The sequence below is a fragment of the Diplotaxodon limnothrissa genome, linkage group LG17, assembly GCF_057381915.1.
Source record: "Diplotaxodon limnothrissa isolate DT_005_m linkage group LG17, D_limnothrissa_male_GT1.1, whole genome shotgun sequence".
In the NCBI taxonomy this organism is placed as follows: Eukaryota; Metazoa; Chordata; class Actinopteri; order Cichliformes; family Cichlidae; genus Diplotaxodon; species Diplotaxodon limnothrissa.
Window position 1 is genome coordinate 5,040,062 of NC_140612.1, and position 24,525 is coordinate 5,064,586.

Below are 24,525 nucleotides of genomic sequence, written 5' to 3' on the forward strand. Positions count from 1 at the left end.
GCACACCATGTACTGAGCTTGAATATTTATTGCACTGGCCTCAGTTTGATTCCACCATAGGCCACTTGCTGTAAGTTGTCTCTTTCCTGTCAGCCACTCCAGTGTAAATGACGTAAAGCGCCTTGCATGTGAATCATATCCCACGTGTGGTATGCTCCCCAACAACTATCGGGTCGCCTCCTGCAGCATTCTCAGGCTGATCTTCAACAGTGTTGTGCAGCACTTGTCAGGAAGTTACCCCGAGTACATTACTATTTACATGTTGGCTGCTGGTGGCATAATTCGAAAGAACTGTTTATGCTTTCGTAGTTATCCTGATGACAACTTGTGTCCAAGATATTACTCCAGATTCTGATCTTTAAATCAACAAGGTGACAAAAATGAATTTTCCACAGCCACTTGCATATCAAATGCATGCTAATTGAAGACCACTGCTCTGCTCTTACTTCAAAGGGTCATCTTTCTCTTGATCTCTACTCTCCTTGTTTATCTTCTATTGGGCCTTGATGGAAGCCCTCAGTTCATCCACTGTAGGAATCAAACAGTTTGAACTCTTCTCCCTTTAAGCCAGCTTTCGTCTGATTGGCTGCCCCTTGCAAACACAAGAGCACTTGAGTGGGACTTCTGTGCTCACAGGCAGAGCTCAACATCTATGGCCAGGTCCAAAACTACAACTAATTCCCTTGTTAACGACATGCCTTCAAAGATACTGGGAACATCTACTTTGACTTTGGAGGTTAAAATCCGGTATGTGTCTTTCACATTAGAGACAGTTAAGCAAGGTTTCTGAATAGTTTTTAAACTAAACTAAATCCTGTCATAATAAATTGTTTGTTCATTGAAGACTGGTTCCAGGTGACTTCCATAGCTTTACAGAATAGCCCGCAGAGAGGTCATTACAATCCTGACCTTACACCGTGTGTTAGGGGGCACAGTTTGATGGCATAATCCAGAAATGTAATACATTTAGCCTGTAGTGATGTAGTGATGATGTCCTAGTGAGGTGGCTGTTACATTTTTTCCACACAAGTTGTATTTCGGAATATTAAAGAAAGGTTAGTACTGTCCAAAGATACTGAGCCAACCCTCGTTTCTTTATATGTTGCAAGGAAAATGCGAAACTGTACATACAAAAAAAAGAGTACAATCGCAGTTCACAATTGTGAAACCTGGCCCCACCTTATCATGTGAATTCATAAGGTGGGGCCAGGTTTCACAATGAGCTCACCCGAAACCCTGGCTGATTGGGACCCGCACCCATTTTCACACCTTGGCTCAGGCGATTAGAGGATCATCAGGGGGTCCTTTTGTCCCTCTGTGGGTGACAGTGATACTCCCACTGGGTTTAAATCTGGGACTCCCCACCATTTGACCTTAGAACTGAAGAAGCTTCTCGGATGAGAGGTGAAACGTCTTCAAGCAACTTAAAGAAGTCCAGACGCTTTTCTTTGCAAGCTGCTTTGACTATGATGACCTGGATGACTGAGAACCTTCACAGACATGTCCCTTAGTTAGGCTCCCGTGACCTCAAATGATGGACTGATCACCTCTCCTCCCCTTCATTCCATGCATTCCCACACACACACACACACACACACACACACACACATCAACAAGCTAAGTGTTTATTGTTATATTGTTGCTCATTTCCTTTGTCTCCCTGGTCCTCTCTCACCTTTCTGTCTGTGTGTTCTTCACATTAAAGAGGGAGTTTTTTCCTCCCAACTGAGTGCTTACTTAGGGGCAAATTGAATGCACAAAGCGAAGTACTGCAAATGATCCAGTCATTACTTTTAAATACATGTCTGTAAATTTTATCAGTATGACTCCTCAAAAAGCTCAACACTACATGTTTACTTTCGAGACTGTGATTATTTTCTTAAACGTTTAACTGTAATCACTTTGTCCTTCTGTTCATCAGTTCAAGATGAGATTAGTCCTCCGTGTAAAACTTGATAACAAAGCAGAAATCCCTTTGTGTGTAGAAAGATGTCAGTCAAATAAAAGACTTAATCAAGAGTTTCCCTTCAAAATAATGCTTTAATTACCAGATGCCTATACAGCCTTAGCCCCATTTGGATTAACAGCTATTTTTATGGGAGCTCATTCCAAGACAGACAAGCAGTTTACTCTCCTGAGACAAAATACAGTCTGCATCACTGTCACTGTTCCTGCATATTATATGAAGCAACAGCAGTCTTAAATATATATATTTATGGTTTTGCTCAGTCATCAGCAGTTTTCTTATCTCAACACTTTTTTGCTCATTTCCAACTCTTTATTGCTGACCATTTTTACCATATGCTATTCCCCTGCTAATTCGCCCCTTAATTCATGTTTTAAGCTAGCTTTCGTCCGATTGGCTAGCTCATGCAAACAAAACATTTAATAAACAGCAGGTGGGTGGGGCTTCTATGCTTATCCACTTGTTAGGTGATGACATATCAGCCCAGTTTCCAGGTCCAAGCTTCTATTGCAATAATTGAGGTTGTCATCTTTTTAGGATGTTTGTGTCTTGTTTAATTGGATAGCAACCAGCCTCATTCTTGGTCTCTTCAGCGTTTTATTTGCACACCAGCAAATTAGGAAATCTTTAAAATCTCATGGTGTACACTGCAGCCCATGGGCACTTCAGAAGATTTCAGGATCTTACTTAGGATCAGGACTTTTTCATATCAAGTAATCAAAATCATGCGGCAACATATAACGACTAACCTTGTGATGTGGATGGATTATGTCAGATGCTTTCCTGGCTGAAGTTTAGTTCTGCTTTATGATGATATGATAGAAAGTTATAGCAGAGCCGTGCATTTTACAATTTTTAGAAATTCTTCAATCGGAACATAGTGTGTCATCTTTAGGTGGGAACTAACTTGCTAATTTCCTGCTAACATCTAACTGCTAAACTTTATAAATGCTTTATTCAGAAATCCTTGGAAGTTAAACTTTATTGTAACACCTTAGAGAAAAGGAAATTGTGAAACAATAATCAGAGTAATAATTCTCAATGTAAAAATGTGAAGACTGATTATCTCAGTACCTACAGTATATAATATAAAAAGATTTTGAGAATCTGGAGAAATCTGTGCACAAGGGACGAATGAAGGAATAAATTAATAGAGGATGTTTGTGAACTTTGGGCCCTCACTTACAGAAATCAGTGTCTGTGAACATAGTTTTCTGTTCCATCCATGAATTCAGGTTAATGCTCTATCATGCAAAGAAGAACCCATATGTAAATACGATCCAGATGCCAGCATATTCTCTTGGATGAAGCTAATTTAAAATGGACTGAGGAAAGTGTAAAACTCTTCTCTGGTTTAATTTACATTTGGAAAACATGGATGCCAGAGAGGAGGCATTGTCATTGGTGCTCAGTACACCAATAACAATGGCTTGTTATTGGTGCTCAGTACAAAAACCTGCTTCTCTTGAAGGTATGGCAATGCATCATTGCCTGACCAACTGGCAGCTTGCGCAACTGGAAAGGAACCATCAATGCTGAAAGGTATATGCAGGTTTTAGAGCAACATATGCTCCCATACAGATGGCATATTTTTCAGAAAAGGCTTTGCATATTTGCACACAATGCTAAACTGCACCCTACGGCTGTTACAACAGCATGACTTGGTAGTAGAAGACTGGGTGTTGAACTGGCCCGTCTGAAGTCCACACCTTCCACCTATTGAAACTATTTGGTGCATCATGAAATTGAAAATATAAACCAGTTCAAAGTGCAACAATATTTTTCTTAAAATTGTGGACCTCTACAGTTTAATCGAATAACTTTATTTATGTTCTGTTGTGAATAAAATTTGAAGGTTTATGGGATTTGCAAATCATTGTATTCCATTTTTATTCACATTTTACATCATCCCTATGTTTTCAGAATATGGGTTGTAGATATGGAGCATTTATATTGTTTAGATCACAGGGATTACTTAACTACTTAAGTAATCCCTTACTTAATTACTTATTATTTAGAAATGAGATCAACACTAATCAGACCATAGTTAGAACAGTATACATATTTAATAAGACATAAAATAAGAAAAAGCACTGTCAGCCCCTTTAATTAGGACTAATGTGGCTGTGACCAAAAAAAAGAAAAAGAAAACAAAAACCCTCCAGTGTTACAGTTGGTGGAAGGAGTGTGATAATATTATTATCTAAAATTCCAGAACTGTGTCAGTGCTTCTACAAACATTTATATGTGTCCTGCTTTCTTTTTCTGGGGAAAATATGTTTTTTTTTCACAGTCATTCCAGCTGAACCCTTTCACTTCAGACTCTGAACATATCTCAACCCTCCAGGTAAAGTTCACAACCTGACCTTGTTTAACTCTTAATCAGCTTGGGGGTTGGAGGGGGGGAAGTGTGCGTGGTATGAATATTTACAATGGATGTAAATTCCACAACTATTGTGCCCACTGTTTGTCCAAGAGGAAAGAGTTTGTCACTCTGATTCATTCTGTAAACAGGACACGATGTAGAGAATCATGGTTGGTTTGGGGAAAAGGTTGAAAGGAGGTCAGAAGGAGTCCCAACTTAGGCAATGAAGAAGTTTCAGATTGTCCCATATTTTTTTGATGTTACTATGTGGCACTTTTTTTTTTTTTTTAGAAAGATCTCACACACGTCAATACATTTTTAAAAAGCCATTATAAAGTCAGTAATGGGATCATAGAATGCCTGTTGATATTTTATAGTTGGAGAGTAATGTATCAGTTTGTCTGTCTGCTCAGCTTTTCTGAGCTCTCCCTTTGCAGACTGTTGTTATAGTACTCAGGCTTAAGTTACAAAGCCAACTGCAAAGCAAAGTCAGTTGTATTTGCTCAGTCTGTTGGGAAAGGATAACTGAATGTAAAAAAAAAAACACGTTTAAATGTTTAAACGTTTAAAATTAACAAAGTGACATTTTTAGAGCAAGTGTTTAAAACCTTTCAAATAATACACACACACATATATATATATATGTCATTGTATATATGTCATATATATATATATATATATATATATATATATATATATATATATATATACAATGACATATAGTCTATATGTCATTGTATATATGTCATTAAACCTCTCCAGGTTCTTCAGCTGTTAACCAAACCTGAGCTTCTTTCAGTATCATTTGTCTGTCATTTCTGCCTTTCCACGTCATTTCCCTTCGAATGTCCTCATTGCGCTATAAGATGAAAGCGTGCTTGGCTAATGCGGGCATTTTTGAAAAAGTTAAATCCACACCAGTGTATGTCTAATGATACCCATTGTGACTCAGTGGGACGGCCCAGAATGAGGAAGGAGAGAGAGGTGATGTGAGGCTCTGCACGTCTCTTCTGGGGTTGGTTTCACACATCTTTAGACTGAACAAAGTAGCTTAGATTTTGTTGGGGGTTGCGAGTGGACGTGGAGAACGTGGGGGGGCAAATCATCTTGACCACAAAGACCGCGGACGTGGAGGTTTCATACATGAAATCGTATCAATTTCGAATCGTTCTTTGATAAAATAAAAATAAATAAATAAAATAAAACGCATAAATAGCCCCCTTTTATAAAAACTTTATCAGAATTATCCTAAAAAATATAAAAACAATAATATTCGAAAATATTATGAATACACAAAAATACACAGAAAAATTGTTAATTCACACTACACGTTAGACCGAGACAAAATGGAAATTAATGGCAATGCTGCATTTTGAAATGGTAAAAAATATTTTAAAAATAAACCTACAGCAGAAAGCTTCAGGAATATTTGAAAATCAGTCTTAGAGAACCACATGGAGCTTTAATTAATAAATATCAGATATCAGTTATACCCGCCGCTGGCGCCGCTGCTAAAAATAGAATGAAATGAGTAATATACCGTGGATTGCAGTCGGTTTAAGAACTATTGCACACAATGTCGATAATGAAAAAGGGGTTACGTATTAAGTGCTGTTCTAAGGATTGCCACAGAGTGGCGCTGTGGCGCAGCTTGTGTGCGCGTGTAATATGTGTGAACGTATGTGCTTGCGCGCGCGCGTCCCAAGTCACGTTGTCTGCCGGCCGCGCGGGCGGAGTTAAATAGCGGATGTGTGGCACAGGCCGGTAGATTAAACCCGGCTCTGCACCGGTCAGTACGCTGAACACACTGAACGGAAGAACTACGCTCTAGTTTTACATCGCCTCCGGCTCTTCGAAGTCTTTTTATCGACGGGATTTAAGCGTCTTAGTTCTCCTGTGTGCTGTGCAGTTCATAAGGCCCAAAGGAATGCCCAGAGAGCTCACCCAGAACAGGATCCAAAAGATCTGGGTTCCCACAAAGGATGACAGGCGGAGAGGTAAAACACTGCATATATTATATTATTCTTTGCTCGTGGGTACCTCAGTAGTTTCTTAAATGTAACGATAACTGGTATTTTCAATGTATTTTCGCGTATTAACGTACGCTAATCAAGCTAGTTCTTTCTGTTTTTTTTTCTGACGACATGTGAGTGTGGTGCTGGGTGGGTATTGCCGTATGAATGCTTATCACGTCACCAGGTCGCTGCATTGCTGTAAAACAACCCCGTAGTGTTACTTTTGTGACTGAATTGCAGTTTTGGTCCAATATTTTTGAGTCTTTGCACCTGCCGCGTACGCCGGTCTTCTAAATCGCCAAGTCGAAAAACCGGCATCATTCATTCATTGATTGGTGGTCTCGCGCAGCACGTGCAACACGTCACGACCTCTCTCCGGCCTGACAAAGCTCCTGTTGCCATGGTTTGTGCGTTCCCCTCCCCCGCGCAACCTGCGAACGATGCTGGTTCCGTTTTCTGGTTGGTCAATCGGCAAATGCCCGTGAATGGGGCGGTGACTCGAAGCCGTTGCTTTCTTGCTTCTGGATCATTTAAAACTGAATTAAATGCTAAAGGAAATGACCTTTTTGATAGAAGTAAAGCGAATTTCGTGTGTGTGTGTGTGTGGGTGTGTGGGTTTTTTTTCTCCCTTTTTGGTCTTTGATATTTTGTGTGCTGTTACAATCATTTGCACATTTCTTATTAGTAAGTTTAGAAAAAAAATCAACATAACAGTATTTTTACCCCACTTCCAATACACATGAATGCACTGGTTACTTCATTCTGCTTCTGACTGATTATTGATAGGATTTTGCACATGGTTCACCAATCGTCTGTCAGTGCTGGGAGTTTGGCTTAAGCTTTGTTTTAGGTCTGATCCAGAGATAAACCTGCAAATTTATCCAACTGAACCTTTTTGTCATAAGACCTAAAACTATTGGTGATCTGTTGTGAACGATGGAGGTTCAACACAGAGAAGGCTGACTCTGATGTCTGAGCATCTCCTTAAAATTTGATCCGTCTTTCCGTTTAAGCACTTGTGTTGTGGAAACAAGATTAGCAGTGCTGTGGGGATGCATGGGCCTATTTGAAGATGAATGGCTGATGCTGCACGGACGGAGAGGCAGCAGGCGTGACACGAAGCAAGCCCTGTAAAATCTCCCATGAGCCTCTGGGGGTGGGGGGCTTACTGTATATCTGGTCATGTGAACACAAATTGTCCTGGCTCGTGAAGGCTAACAGAAGTGGGTCAGATGTGCAGTGAGGTTGAAGCTGAACGTGAGCCCGCCAGCGGGAAATGGAGATTATAGGTTGGTGACTTGAAAGAATAATTCAAAACCCGATATTTATGCAACTGGATACAAACCTTAGTTTGCACAGCAGTCAATTACTTAAAGTCAGTGTTTCATTGATGCTAGTCAAAATAATGGACCTGTAATTAAAAGCATTGCATACTGTCGAAGTTTCAAATAATGAGATTGGTATATGTTCAGCTAATCACTGGAGCAAAAAACTGACTTCACATAAGTTACATAAGGGTATATGTCTGTTATGGTCATCTGTGACCACAGAAGCCCCAGCCACTTGCTCATCAAATGTTTACGATGAGCAGCCGATCAGTGTATTGTTGGCTTAAAGAGAGGCTTGCCTTAAAGAGATGGGACCTAGGGGACCAAAAAGACCCCTAGAATAATTGAAGTTAAACACACAAAACATGTTTTACGTTTTGCAAACAAGCGCAATTGTGATATCTCACAATGTCTCTACAGCAGGTGGTGCTCCCCACTTCGCCAACCCACCCACCGTCATTGTCATGGTGGGTCTGCCGGCTAGGGGCAAGACGTACATGTCCAGGAAACTCACCCGCTACCTCAACTGGATCGGCATGCCCACCAAAGGTATGCTTACAGACGGCAACACACATTTGTACACTGTTCCTATTTGTTCAGTAGCTTATCAGTTTCACAGTAACACTGTGGTCCTGGAAGTAAATGGCATCAGCTCATGTTTCCAATTCCAGGAGATTGTGTTCACACTTGTTTGTCTTCCTCGTGTGTGTTGCAGTCTTCAATGTAGGAGAGTACCGCAGAGAAGCAGTCAAGAACTACAGCTCTTATGATTTCTTCAAGCCTGACAATGAGTGTGCTGTGAAAATCAGGCAGTAAGTCTCCCCTCATGTTACACAAACACCCCAAATAAAAACATATTTTGTTTATTTAAAAAAAGAAGAAAACAAACGTTTCTTATCATTGCTTTTCAGGCAGTGTGCCTTAGCAGCCTTGAGAGATGTCAGGTCCTATTTGAAGGACGAAGGTGGCCAAGTAGCGGTGAGTTTTCCCATTTTCTCAAATAACTTGTTTCTGTAACAACCTTATCCTGTGGTGAAGCTTTTCTTAAACCTTTCTCTTTTTTTGTAGGTCTTTGACGCTACCAACACAACAAGAGAAAGGCGAGACATGATCCTCAAGTTCGGGGAAGAGAATGATTTTAAGGTACATGCTGCTAACGTTATCGGAGTACCAAAGTACTGAATCAGTGATGTGGAGCACCTTTCTAAACAAAGTCTCACTTTTCTGTTTAGATCTTCTTCATCGAGTCTGTGTGCGATGATCCCAGCGTCATTGCGTCGAACATCATGGTGAGTCACAAATATAACCTCAGACATTACTGTGCTGTTTTTACACAATGCTCACAAATCTCTGGCATCAGGCATGTTGTTCGCCGTCTGACAGTTTTCCTTCCTACGCAGGAAGTGAAGGTGTCCTGCCCGGACTACCGGGACTGTAACAAGACTGAAGCCATGCTGGATTTCCAGAAAAGAATCGAATGCTACAAAAAGAGCTACCAGCCTCTGGACCCAGATCAATACGACAGGTAAAAAAAAATAAAATTAAAATTTAATTCGCGGCTTAGATTTTTCTTGCTGGTTATGTCGCCTCATTGCAAACCTTCAGATGAATCATTTGCATCCTGTCTTCTCCCAGGGATCTCTCCTTCATCAAGGTAATCGATGTGGGTCGCCGTTTTCTCGTCAACCGCATCCAGGATCACATTCAGAGCAAGATCGTTTACTACTTGATGAACATCCACGTCCAGCCCCGAACCATCTACTTGTGTCGGCACGGGGAGAGCACGGACAATCTGAAGGGAAGGGTGGGGGGTGACGCTGGCCTCTCTCCTCATGGCAAACAGGTACAAAAGAGAGCATAAGAGCTTCCAGTTGCTCAGCTGATACTTTTTAAACCTTTCATAATGAACACCAGGTGATAATATGACTACTGCTTTGCCTGCTGTAGTTTTCATCCGCCCTGGCTCGATTTGTGGAGGAGCAGCAGCTGAAGGACCTGAAGGTCTGGACGAGCCAGCTGTGTCGCAGCATCCAGACTGCCGAGCACCTCGGAGTCCCGTACGAGCAGTGGAAGGCTCTTAATGAGATTGATGCAGTGAGTGTCACTCAAAGATGTATTTTTAGGTTGTATTACACATTGCTAATTGCACATCATGTCTAAGCTGACTACGTGCGCGGTGTGTTCTTTTAGGGAGTCTGTGAGGAGATGACGTACGATGAAGTGAAGGAGAAATTCCCTGAGGAGTTTGCACTGAGAGATGAAGATAAATATTATTACCGCTACCCTGCTGGAGAGGTACACGAGCAGCCGTTTGGTGCATTGACACTTTACCTCATAAAATATAAAGCAAATAGTTTTTTAACCCCCCCCCCTTCCCCTTCTACCTCTGCAGTCCTACCAGGACCTTGTGCAGCGGGTCGAGCCAGTCATCATGGAGCTGGAGAGGCAAGAGAACGTGTTGGTTATTTGCCACCAGGCCGTCATGCGCTGCTTGCTGGCCTACTTCTTGGATAAGAGTGCAGGTGGGTACTCCAAATCCCACAAACCCGCCTGGGTTCAAGGTCAAATCCAAATGTGTCCTCGCATGCGTTTTTAATCTTTATTTATATTTTCCTTGCCATTTGTTATTCCAGATGAAATGCCCTACCTGAAGTGTCCCCTCCACACGGTGCTCAAACTCACCCCAGTTGCTTATGGATGCAAAGTGGAGTCAATCTCCCTGAATGTGGAGGCAGTAAACACCCACAGGGAGCGACCAGAGGTAATGGGAGCTCATTTCTGAGAGCTGGAGTCATTGTCACTTCCTGTGTCTGAGCAGCTGCTGTTCATTGTCCTTATTCATGAAACTCCATGCATGTGTTTGACCATCAAGTCTGTTTGTTTTGGTTCCCTGCAGGACGTTAAGAGAGGTCCTGGCACCTTGATCAGGAGGAACAGCGTGACTCCCCTTACCAGCCCAGAGTCCAACATTAAGAAACCTCGCATCGACGACCTGGACGAGGCCCCAATCCAGGAGTTGCCCCCCTCTGTTTCTGCGCTGGCCCTCTGCAGCCCATCACACATACCCCTCACTCTCCCTGGACAGGTGGGATTATCAAAACCTTTAAAATTATACTGGATATCCAGCTGAACAGTATTCAGGAAGTGACGAGTCACAGATGCGTTTCCTTCCTGACAGCTTTCTGCATGCGTTCACTCACACTACTTCTCGTCCTTTTTTCTTTTTTTCCCCTCTGCCCTCTCCTCCTTTTCCACACCTCTTAGCACTGGCTGGGCAAAGTTTGCCTGTAAGTATTCAGGATATTCTGTCAGCCTCTTCTACTGTGTGCTGTGTCGTATTCAATGACATTTCTTTTTCCGGACTTCCACAGTACTCGACTGTTTTACAGGAAAAACAATGTATTAATAATAACTCTAATCTAAACTTGAGTAATGGGAAATGATGATTTGTTACAAAATCCTGCCTGTGGAAGCAACGGGAAAAGGGAAGTTCTTAGTTCATGGGGAACTCCCACGTTTTTGTTTAGCATTCCTGTCATTCCAACCTGTTTTCATCACTACTACACTCCTGATCCTCATGCTGACTGTCCTGTTCTTGTCTTTGTGTGTTTTGGTCTATTCTCGGCCTGTCTTGTGCTGCTTAAAGGTGCACCATCCTCCACTATCTAAAGGTGGTTTCGCTCTTAGTCTTTCAAAGGTAAACACACTTTAAAGGTTATGCAGTTTCTTCAGTTCTTCTAGCAGCCACATCAGTGCATTACTTAAATCTGCCAACCACAGCAAAGTAGGATGAGTTGGCTTAAATTCTGTGTTTTTATTTGCTGAGCGGAGCCATGTTCGAAATCATCTGTAAACAAACTTAATTGTATAATTGAATATGCAACAGCAGTACACTTCACTGGTGGCATGAGGATAGGATTTGCTGGTGCAGTGGAAAAGCATGAATGACGGTGCAGGGTGTGTGCATTTGTGCGCATGTTGTCATAATCACCCAAGGATTAAAGCGATGCAGCCACCTATTTGCACAGTGGCAAACTCGACGCAAGTTTTCACAGCACCTAAAAATATCAAAGAGCAGATTAGGGCTGAGAAAACCTGCATGACGTAACGTGTGGTTAAGACATTACACTATCTTAGGCCACTCTTTGCGTAAGACTGCTGCCTTTTGTGTTATGGATCTGTATAGTAGCTATGTAGTGCACAGCTGCCGCAGTACAAAGTGAATCTAAACTTCTGTTTTGTTTGCAGAACCTGATGAGCTCACCTGGTTGCCATGACATCCTGCAGCCCTGCCAGTGAAACATTACCGACATGTGGATCATTGAAGAGTCGGTGCAACATCATCAAAGTAAAATTGTTGTTCTCCAAAATCGACTTCTTCTCTCCTCCTTAAAGCCCAGGACACAAGTTGCTGCACGTCTTACTGTTCAAAACACAGTTATTGTATTTAATTGATGTCTCAATTTTTTTCCTTTTTTCTGTGATTGAATCTGTTTTTGAAAAATATTTTATAGAACTTTTGCATCTCTGATGGAAACCAATTTATTGTGGTTTATTGCTTTGGAGAGACCAAAGACTGTTTCGCAGAGAACTTCTTTTTTTTTTTTTGTCTTTAGTTTACATTGTCAACTTTGTAGTAGTTGTACACTGTATTTTCACGTACTCATGTTTTTCTTTTTTCTTTTGAAAGTTATGTAATTGATTGGTTTGTATGTTGACACTACACAATGAGCAATGTTTTGCACAGTGGCGAAACATTTTGCTTCTGTTCGTCAGTTTGTTTTTCATGTTACTGCACAGTAATGATGGAGGTGATCTTTGCCGTAGAGTGCCTGTAGTGCTTGTTTTGCAAGCCTAATGCTGCTTCTCGCCATTTTTCTCCAGACTCGTTACTTGAGAGGCGCCACATTTCACCCATGAACTCTACATGTCATCTCAATATTTAATTTCTCCATTTAGTTTCAGTGCCACAGTGCACGCTGATCATTAGAGATGTCTCTGATGGGAAACGTTACTTCAAGTTTATTTTCTTTTTGCTCTCATTGTCTGCTACGCACAAAGTTAAGCACCTATATTTTTGTTAAAATGCGTGCTGTTAATAATAGCTCTGTAAATCTTAGTGTACATATGGTGTAAGTGACATTGTATGGGAGATGACTTGGAACCCTTGTGGGGAGACTTGATGAAAATGTGTGTAACTCTTTGTAATACTGTGTTGTGACTGAATGGAAAGTGTGACGCCTGTGCAGAAAACTGCTGTATCAGGCTTGCTTGAGATACTTGAAATGTTTTCTTTTTGTAAAAGTGTTTTGTTATATTCCTTATTTATTTTTAAGTAGTTGTGAATAAGTATTCAGAGGGAAAGACACTCTGTTTTGATAGAACTGTACATTATTATATATTGTGCTTTTTTTTTTTTTTTTTTTTTTTTTTCTCCCTTTTGTTGAACCATTAAATTCACTTCATGGGGGAAAAACCCTGTTTGTTTTCATTGGCCCATATCCAATAATGCTCCGGCTACTCTGGTTCCTTTTATGGAGCTAATGTGTGCATGACATTGCATGTTCTGGCTGTCTCACCTATTCACATGAGTCACGGAGTTGCACAGAGTTACAAGCTGCTTATCAGCCTAAAATGGACTCAGGAAGTAATGACTAGCACTGATAAGCCTGACACTTTTTCTCTTTTTTGTTTTTCTAAAAGAAGGTTGAGTTAATAGTGCAAATTTTGTTGCATGGTAAATGGCCTGTATTTGTATAGCGCTTTTCTAGTCCCTAAGGACCCCAAAGTGCTTTGCACAACCTGTCATCCACCCATCCACACACACTCATACACTGGTGATGGCAAGCTACATTATAGCCACAAATTACAGAAGGCATGGTACAAAAGCAGAGTGCAGTGCTAGCATGACGTGAGTTATTTCTGCCAGCATAATGGCTTTGCAGCAAGAGTTAGCATGCTGAAAGTTACACTATAGCACAGATGAGGTAAATGTATACTTGACATAACTAGAGTGCCATATAGCACAATACGAGAAAAATATCTGGATTAAACAAAAGCAACAAAGTAAATCTGAAAATTAAATACACATACAAAGTAATGTATCAATATAGGCAAGGCAAAAACAGGAATTAAGATGACTTGAGTGAAGATCAGAATAAGTATTCACTGACATTAGGTGGTCAATGCAGCACAACAGAACTTCCTTGCTGTGTGTAAAGTGTTGTGATGAACTGTTATCACGGTAAATGTTGCATTTGTACAGAGTAACTGTCCTTGTGTCAGCAGAGCTGGATCGGTCTGTTAGAGAAGGTTCTCCACTGCTTGTGGAGTAAATGGTGCAGAGGGTGGTCAGGATTATCCATAATGGACAACACCACAGCTTCACAGTAGTCATCATATTACACTGCTAAACATCAACATGTTGATATATGGAGGTTCACATGTACCAAAATTATGTGCACTCATGTTGTGCATGTTGTTTCTGTTATTGAAACTTTTAGCTAAACATGCTTTTATTCATTCAACTTTGAGCTCTATTTGTACCACCTTTTTGCATTCTGTGTTGCTTTAACCATAAACAAGTTTAATTTTTTGTATAGTAGTTTACATTTGGACAATTGGGCATTAGTTATAACTGATTATACACACAGTCATACAATACATTTTAAAACAGGATATAACTAAGTTGATTAGAAATAAATATAATTTATTTAATATAAATTACATTGTTGTTCAATGCATGCTGAAACTATTGGCTGATTTCACTTGATCTTTATGCAGCTATTCTGGGTTCCTTGAAGACTTATTCTGTAAGGAAACAGTCAAGCAAAATTCAAATCCAACTACTTGCTTAACAACGCCAGCCAAACCAAAGGAAGAAGACAGCAACACATTTAAACGACTCATCAGAACGCCCTAAAGAAGAGCACAAAGGGCCCCTGAGGACAGCATTCATAACAATACAGAAAAACGACACATGAGGACACAGAAAGGCTCAGGCCGACGACAGGAAACAAAACCAATGTTTTGTCAGGACAACTGACAAAACATTGGTTGTTGACATAGTTTTGTCCCAAGCGAAGTAGACAGTAGACAATAGAATAGAAGTATTTTTTTTGGTATAAATGAGACCTCATACATTAGAGCATTTTTTATAAAGTGAAGTACAAATTGTTCATTTTATTTTCTATGACAAGACAGTCGTCAGACTGCTGGTTAGAATGGTAAATAACCATCTGCAGTAGACACCCTTCGCTAGAAGTGCTACTTGTTCAGCACATGAATGGATCTGTGACCTTTGATCTCAGCCTGTATGCTAATGATTCACCTCAGTTTAAGGGCCAGTCGTCAAAAAGCTTAATTAGGCTGTTACCAGAGTCCTTCAGAGCATTTCTTAGCCATCACTATTGTGAAGCATTGTTTAAAATGATTTTATTTTTTATGGCCGCAGGGATATTAGAACTGCACGGATGTTTTCTGGAAATTATTCTTCGATCACTACCTTTGCATCATCACCATAGATCCTTATTATTCAGTTAATAAGTTGGGTTTATGTACAAAAATATTTATTTGTGCAGATGACACAATATCTCCATTGAGATATGCAAAGTAGGAGTTGGTTTGAGGTCCGTCTTTTCCAACTAGTTTCCATAAGTAAATGACTCGAGAGTTTTATTGCCTCCTGATATCTAAATGTGCTCCTGGCGGATGGAAAATTCTGGCTTAGCTGCTGCTAAGCAAAGGCATACAGTTGAAAAAGGACTTCATTCAAAATGTGTGCAAAATGTGCAAAAATCACCACAGTGTATTGCAAATTTCCACATTTTCTGTTTACCACTTATGAGCTCATGAGACTTGATGAGTTACCAACAGCTTAAAATCAGAAACACATGTCAGTAGTTTGGATTATTGTTTTAGCCTTGATGCGCTTGATAAGTTACTAAAATTCACTTTAATATGAGCTAAACATTTGTCATACTAGATGCTTCTCCCTTCCTATATTTGCCTCTCTCCTGCCACTGTGTCGCACACACTATATTTGCCAGCTGGATGTGGTATTTCCCCATGTCTGAATCATGGGCAGACCGAGTGTTTTGGCTCTGTTTGGTCATCCTGTGGGCAGAGTGGCTATGTGACTGCTGTCAGGTACACCACTTGGTGCTCCGCCTCCCTCTCAAACACACACACACTGACCGGCTTCCTCAGCACTCACAGGCAGTGAAACTCTAAAACCTACTTTGCATTGTATCTTTGCATGTTGTTGTCGCTCACATTGGTACACTTTACCTATTCAAGTTTTCTCCTTAGTAATAATCAGCATTTTGCATCCCGTTTGCTCACATTTTATTATATTAATTGACCCCCCCCTCCCCATGTTATTGCCTCGTGCTTGACTGAGATGTGAATTTAATGACAAGGCTCCGGAGTCTAACTATGTGTTGCGTTTGGCAAGCACAGACTGAAGCAAACTTGCATGTGGCTTGCCACTGGTAGTCATGGTTAGCCCGGTGTGTGTGTTTACATGTGTGTTGTCTGTAATCTCTGTGGGAGAGAGGAGTTGCTGTGTCAGGCATCTGAATGGTATGTGGACTTGTTATTAACAGTCTGAACTAAGCTAGCAGCTCCACAAATAGCCGTCTAATGCTGCGCTGACGAAGGATTGTGTGTGATCCCAATCAGCCAGGTTACAAAGGCAGTAATACCGACTGGCCTAGTTGATCAAGGCTGAGCAATCTACTCAAAACTCATTATCTTACTTGAATGTGGACAGTTGAGATTAGCATAAAAAAGAGGACGGGTGACATTTTTAACACTCTCTTTCACAGACTGATTCATCATCATCAGGTGACCGGGCATCATGTCTCACTCTGTCTTACCCATGACTCAGCAGCTTGTCCTGCTTAGTTCTTACTCATGTGTCCCTGTCCCACTTGAGCCCAAAGTAATCTTGTTTCATACAGAGTGTGCATGCAGAATCACAGAGACACACACATTGTATGAACTCGATGACCCAGGTAGACTCAAAAGTGCAGTGATTTACAGCCAGGGGTTGCTCCTGCTTCTGCAGCCAAGTATATGGAAAGATTTTGTGTAGTTGACTAGTGAATAGCTGAAAGTTATGGGGAAAAAAAAGGTTTTTAATGGTGTGAAGTAATGACTGTGATTCAAAAGTCTAAGCTAGGTCACTAAAAGTAATCTGAAAGTGTTTAAAATTGTTGAACATGCCCCGAGTGCAAGCAAGCTTTCCTAAAATGTTTAATGGCAGAAACAGTGCAAACACACTTCATTATTATTTATGGGGAAATAAAACTCTCTTAATTAAATTAAGACATTTAAGACATGATAGGTGATTCTCTGCAAACATCTCTTCAAGACGTCCCTTCAATGTTGTTTTTTATTACCCGCTGGAGGTTTTTGTTTGCTATTTTACACTTACAGTGGTATTTAGTCAGCCACCGATTGTGCAAGTTCCCCCACTTAAAATGATGACAGAGGTCAGTAATTTGCACCAGAGGTACACTTCAACTGTGAGAGACAGAATGTGAAAAAAAAATCCATGAATTCACATGGTAGGATTTGTAAAGAATTTATTCGTAAATCAGGGTGGAAAATAAGTATTTGGTCACCTCAAACAAGGAAAATCTCTGGCTCTCACAGACCTGTAACGTCTTCTGTAAGAAGCTTTTCTGTCCCCCACTTGTTACCTGTATGAATGGCACCTGTTTGAACTCATCATCTGTATAAAAGACACCTGTCCACAGCCTCAAACAGTCAGACTCCAAACTCCGCCATGGCCAAGACCAAAGAGCTTTCGAAGGACACCAGGAAAAGTATTGTAGACCTGCACCAGACAGGGAAGAGTGAATCTACAATAGGCAAGCAGCTTGGTGTGAAAAAATCAACTGTGGGAGCAATCATCAGAAAATGGAAGACATACAAGACCACTGATAATCTCCCTCGATCTAGGGCTCCATGCAAGATCTCATCCCGTGGGGTCAAAATGATCATGAGAACGGTGAGCAAAGATCCCAGAACCACACGGGGGGACCTGGTGAATGACCTGCAGAGAGCTGGGACCAAAGTAACAAAGGTCACCATCAGTAACACACTACAACGGCAGGGAATCAAATCCCGCAGTGCCAGACGTGTTCCGCTGCTGAAGCCAGTGCATGTCCAGGCCCGTCTGAAGTTTGCCAGAGAGCACATGGATGATACAGCAGAGGATTGGGAGAATGTCATGTGGTCAGATGAAACCAAAGTAGAACTTTTTGGTATAAACTCAACTCGTCGTGTTTGGAGGAAGAAGAATACTGAGTTGCATCCCAAGAACACCATACCTACTGTGAAGCATGGGGGTGGAAACATCATGCTATGGGGCTGTTTTTCTGCCAAGGGGACAGGATGACTGATCCGTGTTAAGGACAGAATGAATGGGGCCATGTATCGTGAGATTTTGAGCCAAAACCTCCTTCCATCAGTGAGAACTTTGAAGATGAAACGAGGCTGGGTCTTCCAACATGACAATGATCCAAAACACACCACCCGGGCAACAAAGGAGTGGCTCCGTAAGAAGCATTTGAAAGTCCTGGAGTGGCCTAGCCAGTCTCCAGACCTCAACCCCATAGAAAATCTGTGGCGGGAGTTGAAAGTCCGTGTTGCTCGGCGACAGCCCCAAAACATCACTGCTCCCGAGAAGATCTGCATGGAGGAATGGGCCAAAATACCAGCTACTGTGTGTGCAAACCTGGTAAAGACCTATAGTAAACGTTTGACCTCTGTTATTGCCAACAAAGGTTATGTTACAAAGTATTGAGTTGTATTTTTGTTATTGACCAAATACTTATTTTCCACCCTGATTTACGAATAAATTCTTTACAAATCCTACCATGTGGATTCATGGATTTTTTTTTTTCACATTCTGTCTCTCATAGTTGAAGTGTACCTCTGGTGCAAATTACTGACCTCTGTCATCATTTTAGGTGGGGGAACTTGCACAATCGGTGGCTGACTAAATACTTTTTTGCCCCACTGTATTAATCTGGGATCATACTCACACCCTGCAGATTTTCTAAAAACTAAGCTCATACTTCTGAAGTAATGGACTTCACTCTTTACACTTAAGCTTAAATTTCAAAACTTACATTTAACTACTGATTTTATCTACTGTTCTGATTTTATCTGTTTTGATTTTATATACTGTTTTGTTTGTTTGTTAATTAGTTAGTTAGTTTATTTGCTTGTTTTAATCAATTTTAAATCATGCTTTTTATTTGTTCTTGTTTCTAATGTCTCTGTAAAGCACTTTGAATCACCTTGTTGTTGAATTGTGCTATACAAATAAACTTGCCTTGCCTTGCCTTACACTGGAAAGACAGAGGGACGATTATGCACTGTGACGTCCAGAGGCAAATAAGCTCTTGATGAAGCAAATGATACCACAGGAATAAAATTTCCATGTAGATTTACATAAATGGTGTAAACACTAAATATTGCATGGCTGTCTGTTTGCAACTATTGCACAACCAATTAAAACCAACTAATTAAAAAAAGGGAGACATGCATAACCTTTTTGTATTCTCATATGTTCAATATTTCCTGGTTTAATGTACTGTTATATTCAATACAGTGAAAAATCATCCTTTGTTTCTTTATATTTTGCAAAGAATATAAATGTAAATGCAACATGTTAAACATACATGGAAAAAAAGTATATAAGACAAAACAGTTTAAGCTCTAATCAGCTTAAATGTCAGTCTGTGTTATGGCCACCTTGATTCTTAAACACAGTCTGTTGTCTCTAGGACAAGCCATTTTTGCAAGTAGCCTTCTGGAATAGTTCTCAAGAGTTTCTGGAAGTCCTTCAGTTTAACAGACACAACAAAGTCTCTTTGCCTCTTGGAGGCAAAAAAGCAAATCTTTCTCATAGTACTGCATATTATTACTGGACTACTACATAGACTGACTACTTGACTATTCGACCTTAGCCCTATCTCCTCTTGCTGCTCCTCTCATAAACATATTTGAGATCGAACCAGAACCTTTTTAAAATAAGATTACAGCACTGATGTTTAAGAGGTGGGAAAATTTCTTCTGTCATTTGACAGCGCAGACACATACCTTTGTGCGTGCATTGCAACACTGTCAGAAAATACACTTTTATGCTTTTGACTGCTGGTCATCAGCAATCAAATTCTTGGGGGGGGGGGGGGGGGGGGGGGGGGGGGGTACATCAGCGTTTGGGATTTGGTTGGGCTTGAGAGTGGAAGTTTACCGGCTCTACCAGCAAAATGCATCTTACAACAAACTCTGGCCCTGTGCTCCACAGACCCTGCCACTCTTTACCTCTAAATGGGCCAAACTAAGTTTTTAGAATACTCAGGCTTCAACAAACAAATAAACACACCACTTTTTATGAAGAACAGAAGACGTTGGTCGACCGTGGTTCAGGGGGTTGGATGAATGGATAAATGCAATCCATTATTATATAAAAGTCCTTGCAGAAAGGTACAGGGATGCTTAAGCGTGAATTATGCTTCAGCTTAACTTATCTCGTAAATGGAAACTCTTTTAACCCTACGCTGTAACCTTCTATGTAACCTGATGTGCACCTCCTGAGAAATGTAACTATATGTCAGGTCAATGCAGCCCACAATGGCTTGAATGGCGTGGAAGCTTGTGGTGTAGGGTTCAGTTTCCACTTACGACGTAAGATTTCCCACAGAGGTCTAAATCACGTTTTATTAGTTGATAGTTTGATGTGTATTAACACAGATATCTGTTTAATGGTAAGAATTAGCCAGTATTTTATCATACACACCCACCCTCAGGCTAAAGTTGAATTTGTGTTTTCTGTTTCTGTCCAGTAAAGAATGCATTACCTGCATTATTTGTGCAGGGGAGTGAAAACTCATCCCTCTCTCTTTGTGGAGAAGCCATTGACAGGGAGATTTTGCACTGAATGGAGAGGATAAGTCTTTCAGCAGGCCTTGAATGGAGCTGAGTAGATTAAATAGAGCATGTGTTATCCCTGATTACACTGATGGTGGAATAATAGTCCTTTTACGTGCTGCTCTGCAAAGTTGCATCGGCCTCACAAAATATTTTTTTTACTGTAGTGAGTCATCCTAATGTTTCGTCTGTGTCACACGGCACTGGTAGATACAATGTGACACAAAAGCAGCACCTTTCCCCCCCAACCATATTCAATGCTTTTAGAATACTTACGCTAACTTCTATTACTCAATAAATGTTCTCTTTTCATTTCCAGTAACATAAAACATGGCAAAAATGAATTTTGGTTTTGTTTTAAGTCACCAGTTTTTAAAAAAAGTTGTTTTGTCACACTCTTGTCACACAGTGTAAGACAATCTTTAATGTAAGACTTACCCTACACTGCACATCCTCAATTTACTTTTGTTTCCAGTAAATGTGGATGACACTCTATTCTCTATGTTGCATTATTTCATTATTTGTGTTTCTTTCTGAACAAGAAGGTGAATTTGATCTCCAGACTACTAAGGGTCTCAGGATTATTATTTTGGTTTTCAAAAATTTCATGTATCTTTTATTCTATTATATACCTCAATGACCACGCTTTGATTAGAAAACCATAACCATAAGGTCAGAGATATGGTTTAAGTTAGACCCTGAGCTGGGATGATTAAATTGGGTAAAGATGGAATTATGTCAATGAATGTAAAGAAAAGCAGGCCCTGATGAGACATTGTTTAGTGGGAGCTCCCAGTAAGGCAAACAGTAATAGAAAATCAGTATGTTGATGGTGGTCATGACCGGTACACCACTGTAAGTTGATCTCTACTTTTAGAAAAAAAAGGTAAAAAATGAGAGGGTAATATTTATTAGGTAGGTTTAAATACAAACATTTCTACGACTGTATTTTTGGTCTTTTTGGAACCAAATAAAAACAATTGAATTAAAATGAACTGAACTGAGAATTGAGCAGATTATTCCATTAAGGAGGTCACAGAGGCCTTTAGTTTAGTTGCCCCTAAACTTTGGAACAGCTTGCTCCGGACAGTTAGGACCTCACTAACACTAAACATCTTCAAGACCTGTTTGAAAACTCTGTTTTATTCCTTGACATTTAAACACATTGATGTTTTTATTTTTTAATTGCTGATTTCTTCTTTTAATTATGCAGGACTTTGGCCATCACCTGCTGTTTTTTTTTAAAATAAATTGACTTGGCTTGGCTTGTGTTTTTTGAGGTTTCTTTGAATTGATGACTTGTAATGTAACAATATAGTGAAGGTTCTGCAGAAGGATACACTAGTCAGAAATACACATTAGGAAGTTGTTTTTGTTTCTGTCATAATGCCTATATTAACTAGTGTACATCAACAACAGGAAGTACAGTGAGAGTGGTGGGATGCAGCAAGCATACCTGACTGGAAATGAAATCAGGATGTTGTTTTCACAGAATGAAGAGCATAATTGTGCAAACAGGGATTTAAATATAGAGAAGTTAACATCTGACTGACTATAACAGAAAATGAAAATGTACATTTTTTAAACAAACTAAGTCAAAAATAGCTACATATGAAACCAAAAAGCACACAACTGAGTTCCAATTTCATCTTTAGATAGTTAATGATTACTGATTTGTGAGCTTTGTTCTGCTGGAGGTTTCTTCCTGTTAAAAGGGAGTTTCTACTTCCCACTGCCAACAAATGACTGCTCATGGGAAGTTATCTGATTGTTTGGATATTCTCTGTATTATTTTTGGAGTATTTAACTTCAAGCACCTTGAGGCGACTGCTGTTGGGATTTGATGCTATATAAATAAAACTAAATTGAACTAAACCTGATCAAAAAGTATTTACAGTACACTCTGAATGCAAACACTTGAGTTGCTTTAATGAAAAAGAAAGCCGGAATAAGGAAGTGATACTGAACAGGCTTTATCACCCAAGAGTTCTTCTGACATTATTAGACAACAGAAGATTACTTCCTCATATCAGTGTACCGGATCTATGTAAATGTCATCTAAGTTAATGGCTCGCAATTTGATGAGTAAAAGGATCATCCAGGTGTGCAGACATGACAGCATTAGGATAGACAGTAGAAAGTGGGATGAGTGATAAAGAAAACTATCAGAAAAAGCAGAGGGAAAGAGTTAGGAGAAGCCAGATGGTGAAGCCTGAAATGGAGAGAAAAAGCAAACAAAGGGGAAAACAGAGGAGAGAAGAGATGGTGTGAAAAGGAGGAGGGGCAAGGTGTGAAGGAAAAAAGCAATCAGGGAAAAAGTTTTAAGGATGAGTACTTGGTGAGGTAAGCGAGGTCACATTCATCTGAGTTTATCTCCGCATCCTCCCCCACCTCTTTCTCCTTTCCACTCTACATTAATATTGGATGCTAGAGAGTGATGTGCTGAGGCTCACGTAGTCTCAGGAAAGAGAGAGAGAAAAGCAAGGCGGGGTAATGTCACTTATGGGAAGTCAAAGCAGCACTTGAGCATTACATAGTTCGACACCAACAGGTTGACCAAACCACTTATTTGGTCAAGGAGAGGAAGAAAAGAAAGCGCCAACATGCACATTCTCATAGCTTAGCAGCAGAAATAAACTAACTGGCTTATTTTAATCTCACAGGGTGGAGCTGCTGATGTAACATTGCCAAGATTCTGAGGTTGAGACATCTTGAGTTCATTAGTCCGACTGATCACTGTAGACACTTTGTCTGGCTATGTATGCATTACTGTGCCTTCACCCTAAGTTTTCAAATTACAAACTAATGCTGGAGCTCCAGTCAAACAGTGACACAGTGAGAACAGCCCGATGCCTAGAAACAATACTGTCCATTTCCTAGCAAAGTATTGTTTCTAGGCAAAGTATTGTGAGGTCATTCAGAAACGTTTTTGTTGGCAGTAATTCTAAGTGTGAAAATTGTAAAGAAATCACACGTAAACACAGAGGATTATGTTTATTAGGTTTACAATGCCAAAGGCAATGAAAATAGCAAAAAACCAAAAAACAACAGCTTCAAAAATGTAATAAAAGTTAAGCCTGATGGTTCTGAAGTCTCACCGCTGTGAGTAGCTCCGCATGTTTGAGCTAGCAGACTTTTATGCTGCATGTCCTTCATGACCTAAATGCATTAATATCTCCTCCTGAGATCAAATAGGGGAGCTTTCACTTGTTAGACAAATGTGTAAACTACCAATGAGAAATACTTTATTTATGCACTGATTAAACTATCCCATGCTACTCCTACTACTACTACTAATAATAATAATAAATATTGAAGAATCTCTACATCCTTAAGTAACAGAGTTTGCTCATCCACTTACTGTATACAGCTTCTGTGTTGGTCTTCATGTTCAGCCTCTTGTTGATGCATTCATTGCATTCTGTTTTTATTTACAATTGATCAAGATTCCGACTGTTGTGGAATCCGATAGATATTATACAGTAAATCTGTTTAAAGCAGTACTGATAACAGAGGAACTAGCTGTAAACTCAACATTAAAACAAAACAAACCCATTAGAAATATAATGATTGTTTTATCATTACAACACAAATTTGTAAAAAGTTGGGAGCAATGGAGGCATTTATTCACAGAGCATAGGAAGGAGGTTGGGGTGAATGGACTGGTTAATAAAACGCTGGACTTTAGGTTGGGAACCTGCTACTTGCTTCTCAGTTCAAGTGCTTGCAAAAGCTTTGCAAACACTCCGGTTGCAAAACTCAGCTGTGAATAACAAGACTACTAATATAATTTGCGAAGCTGCATGAACAAAAATCATTTTAATTAGACTGCTGAGACCAGCTCAATACAAAGAGGCGTGTGTGAACATGTTTTGTGGTTTGGCAGTAATGTAAAGAAGC

At 40.2% G+C, this 24,525-nt stretch overlaps 1 protein-coding gene across 3 annotated transcripts; it reads left to right on the forward strand.

The window, feature by feature from the left end:
- The first annotated feature begins 6,113 nt into the window (after nucleotides 1-6,113).
- On the forward strand, nucleotides 6,114-12,088 carry pfkfb3 (6-phosphofructo-2-kinase/fructose-2,6-biphosphatase 3). 3 transcript variants are annotated; one of them, XM_085375496.1, is made up of 15 exons: nucleotides 6,114-6,328; nucleotides 8,095-8,223; nucleotides 8,390-8,486; nucleotides 8,586-8,652; nucleotides 8,743-8,817; nucleotides 8,907-8,963; nucleotides 9,075-9,199; nucleotides 9,310-9,517; nucleotides 9,622-9,768; nucleotides 9,865-9,969; nucleotides 10,067-10,196; nucleotides 10,308-10,435; nucleotides 10,571-10,759; nucleotides 10,939-10,961; nucleotides 11,321-11,987. In XM_085375496.1, the coding sequence occupies exons 1-15, from the start codon at nucleotides 6,259-6,261 to the stop codon at nucleotides 11,373-11,375; spliced, it is 1,605 nt and encodes a 534-aa protein (XP_085231622.1). In that variant the 5' UTR covers nucleotides 6,114-6,258; the 3' UTR covers nucleotides 11,376-11,987. The 3 variants fall into 3 exon arrangements, with proteins under 3 accessions (XP_085231622.1, XP_085231620.1, XP_085231621.1); XM_085375494.1 differs by lacking the exon at nucleotides 10,939-10,961 and having other exon boundaries at nucleotides 11,923-12,088; XM_085375495.1 differs by lacking the exon at nucleotides 10,939-10,961 and having other exon boundaries at nucleotides 8,098-8,223; nucleotides 11,923-12,088.
- Nucleotides 12,089-24,525: the final 12,437 nt, after the last annotated feature.

Coding starts and splice junctions, on each gene's coding strand:
- pfkfb3 (XM_085375496.1), top strand. CDS start 6,259: ATGCCCAGAGAGCTCACCCAGAACAGGATCCAAAAGATCTGGGTTCCC. Junction 8,487..8,585: donor TGTGCTGTGAAAATCAGGCA/GTAAGTCTCCCC, acceptor ATTGCTTTTCAG/GCAGTGTGCCTTAGCAGCCT. Junction 9,769..9,864: donor CTCTTAATGAGATTGATGCA/GTGAGTGTCACT, acceptor GTGTTCTTTTAG/GGAGTCTGTGAGGAGATGAC.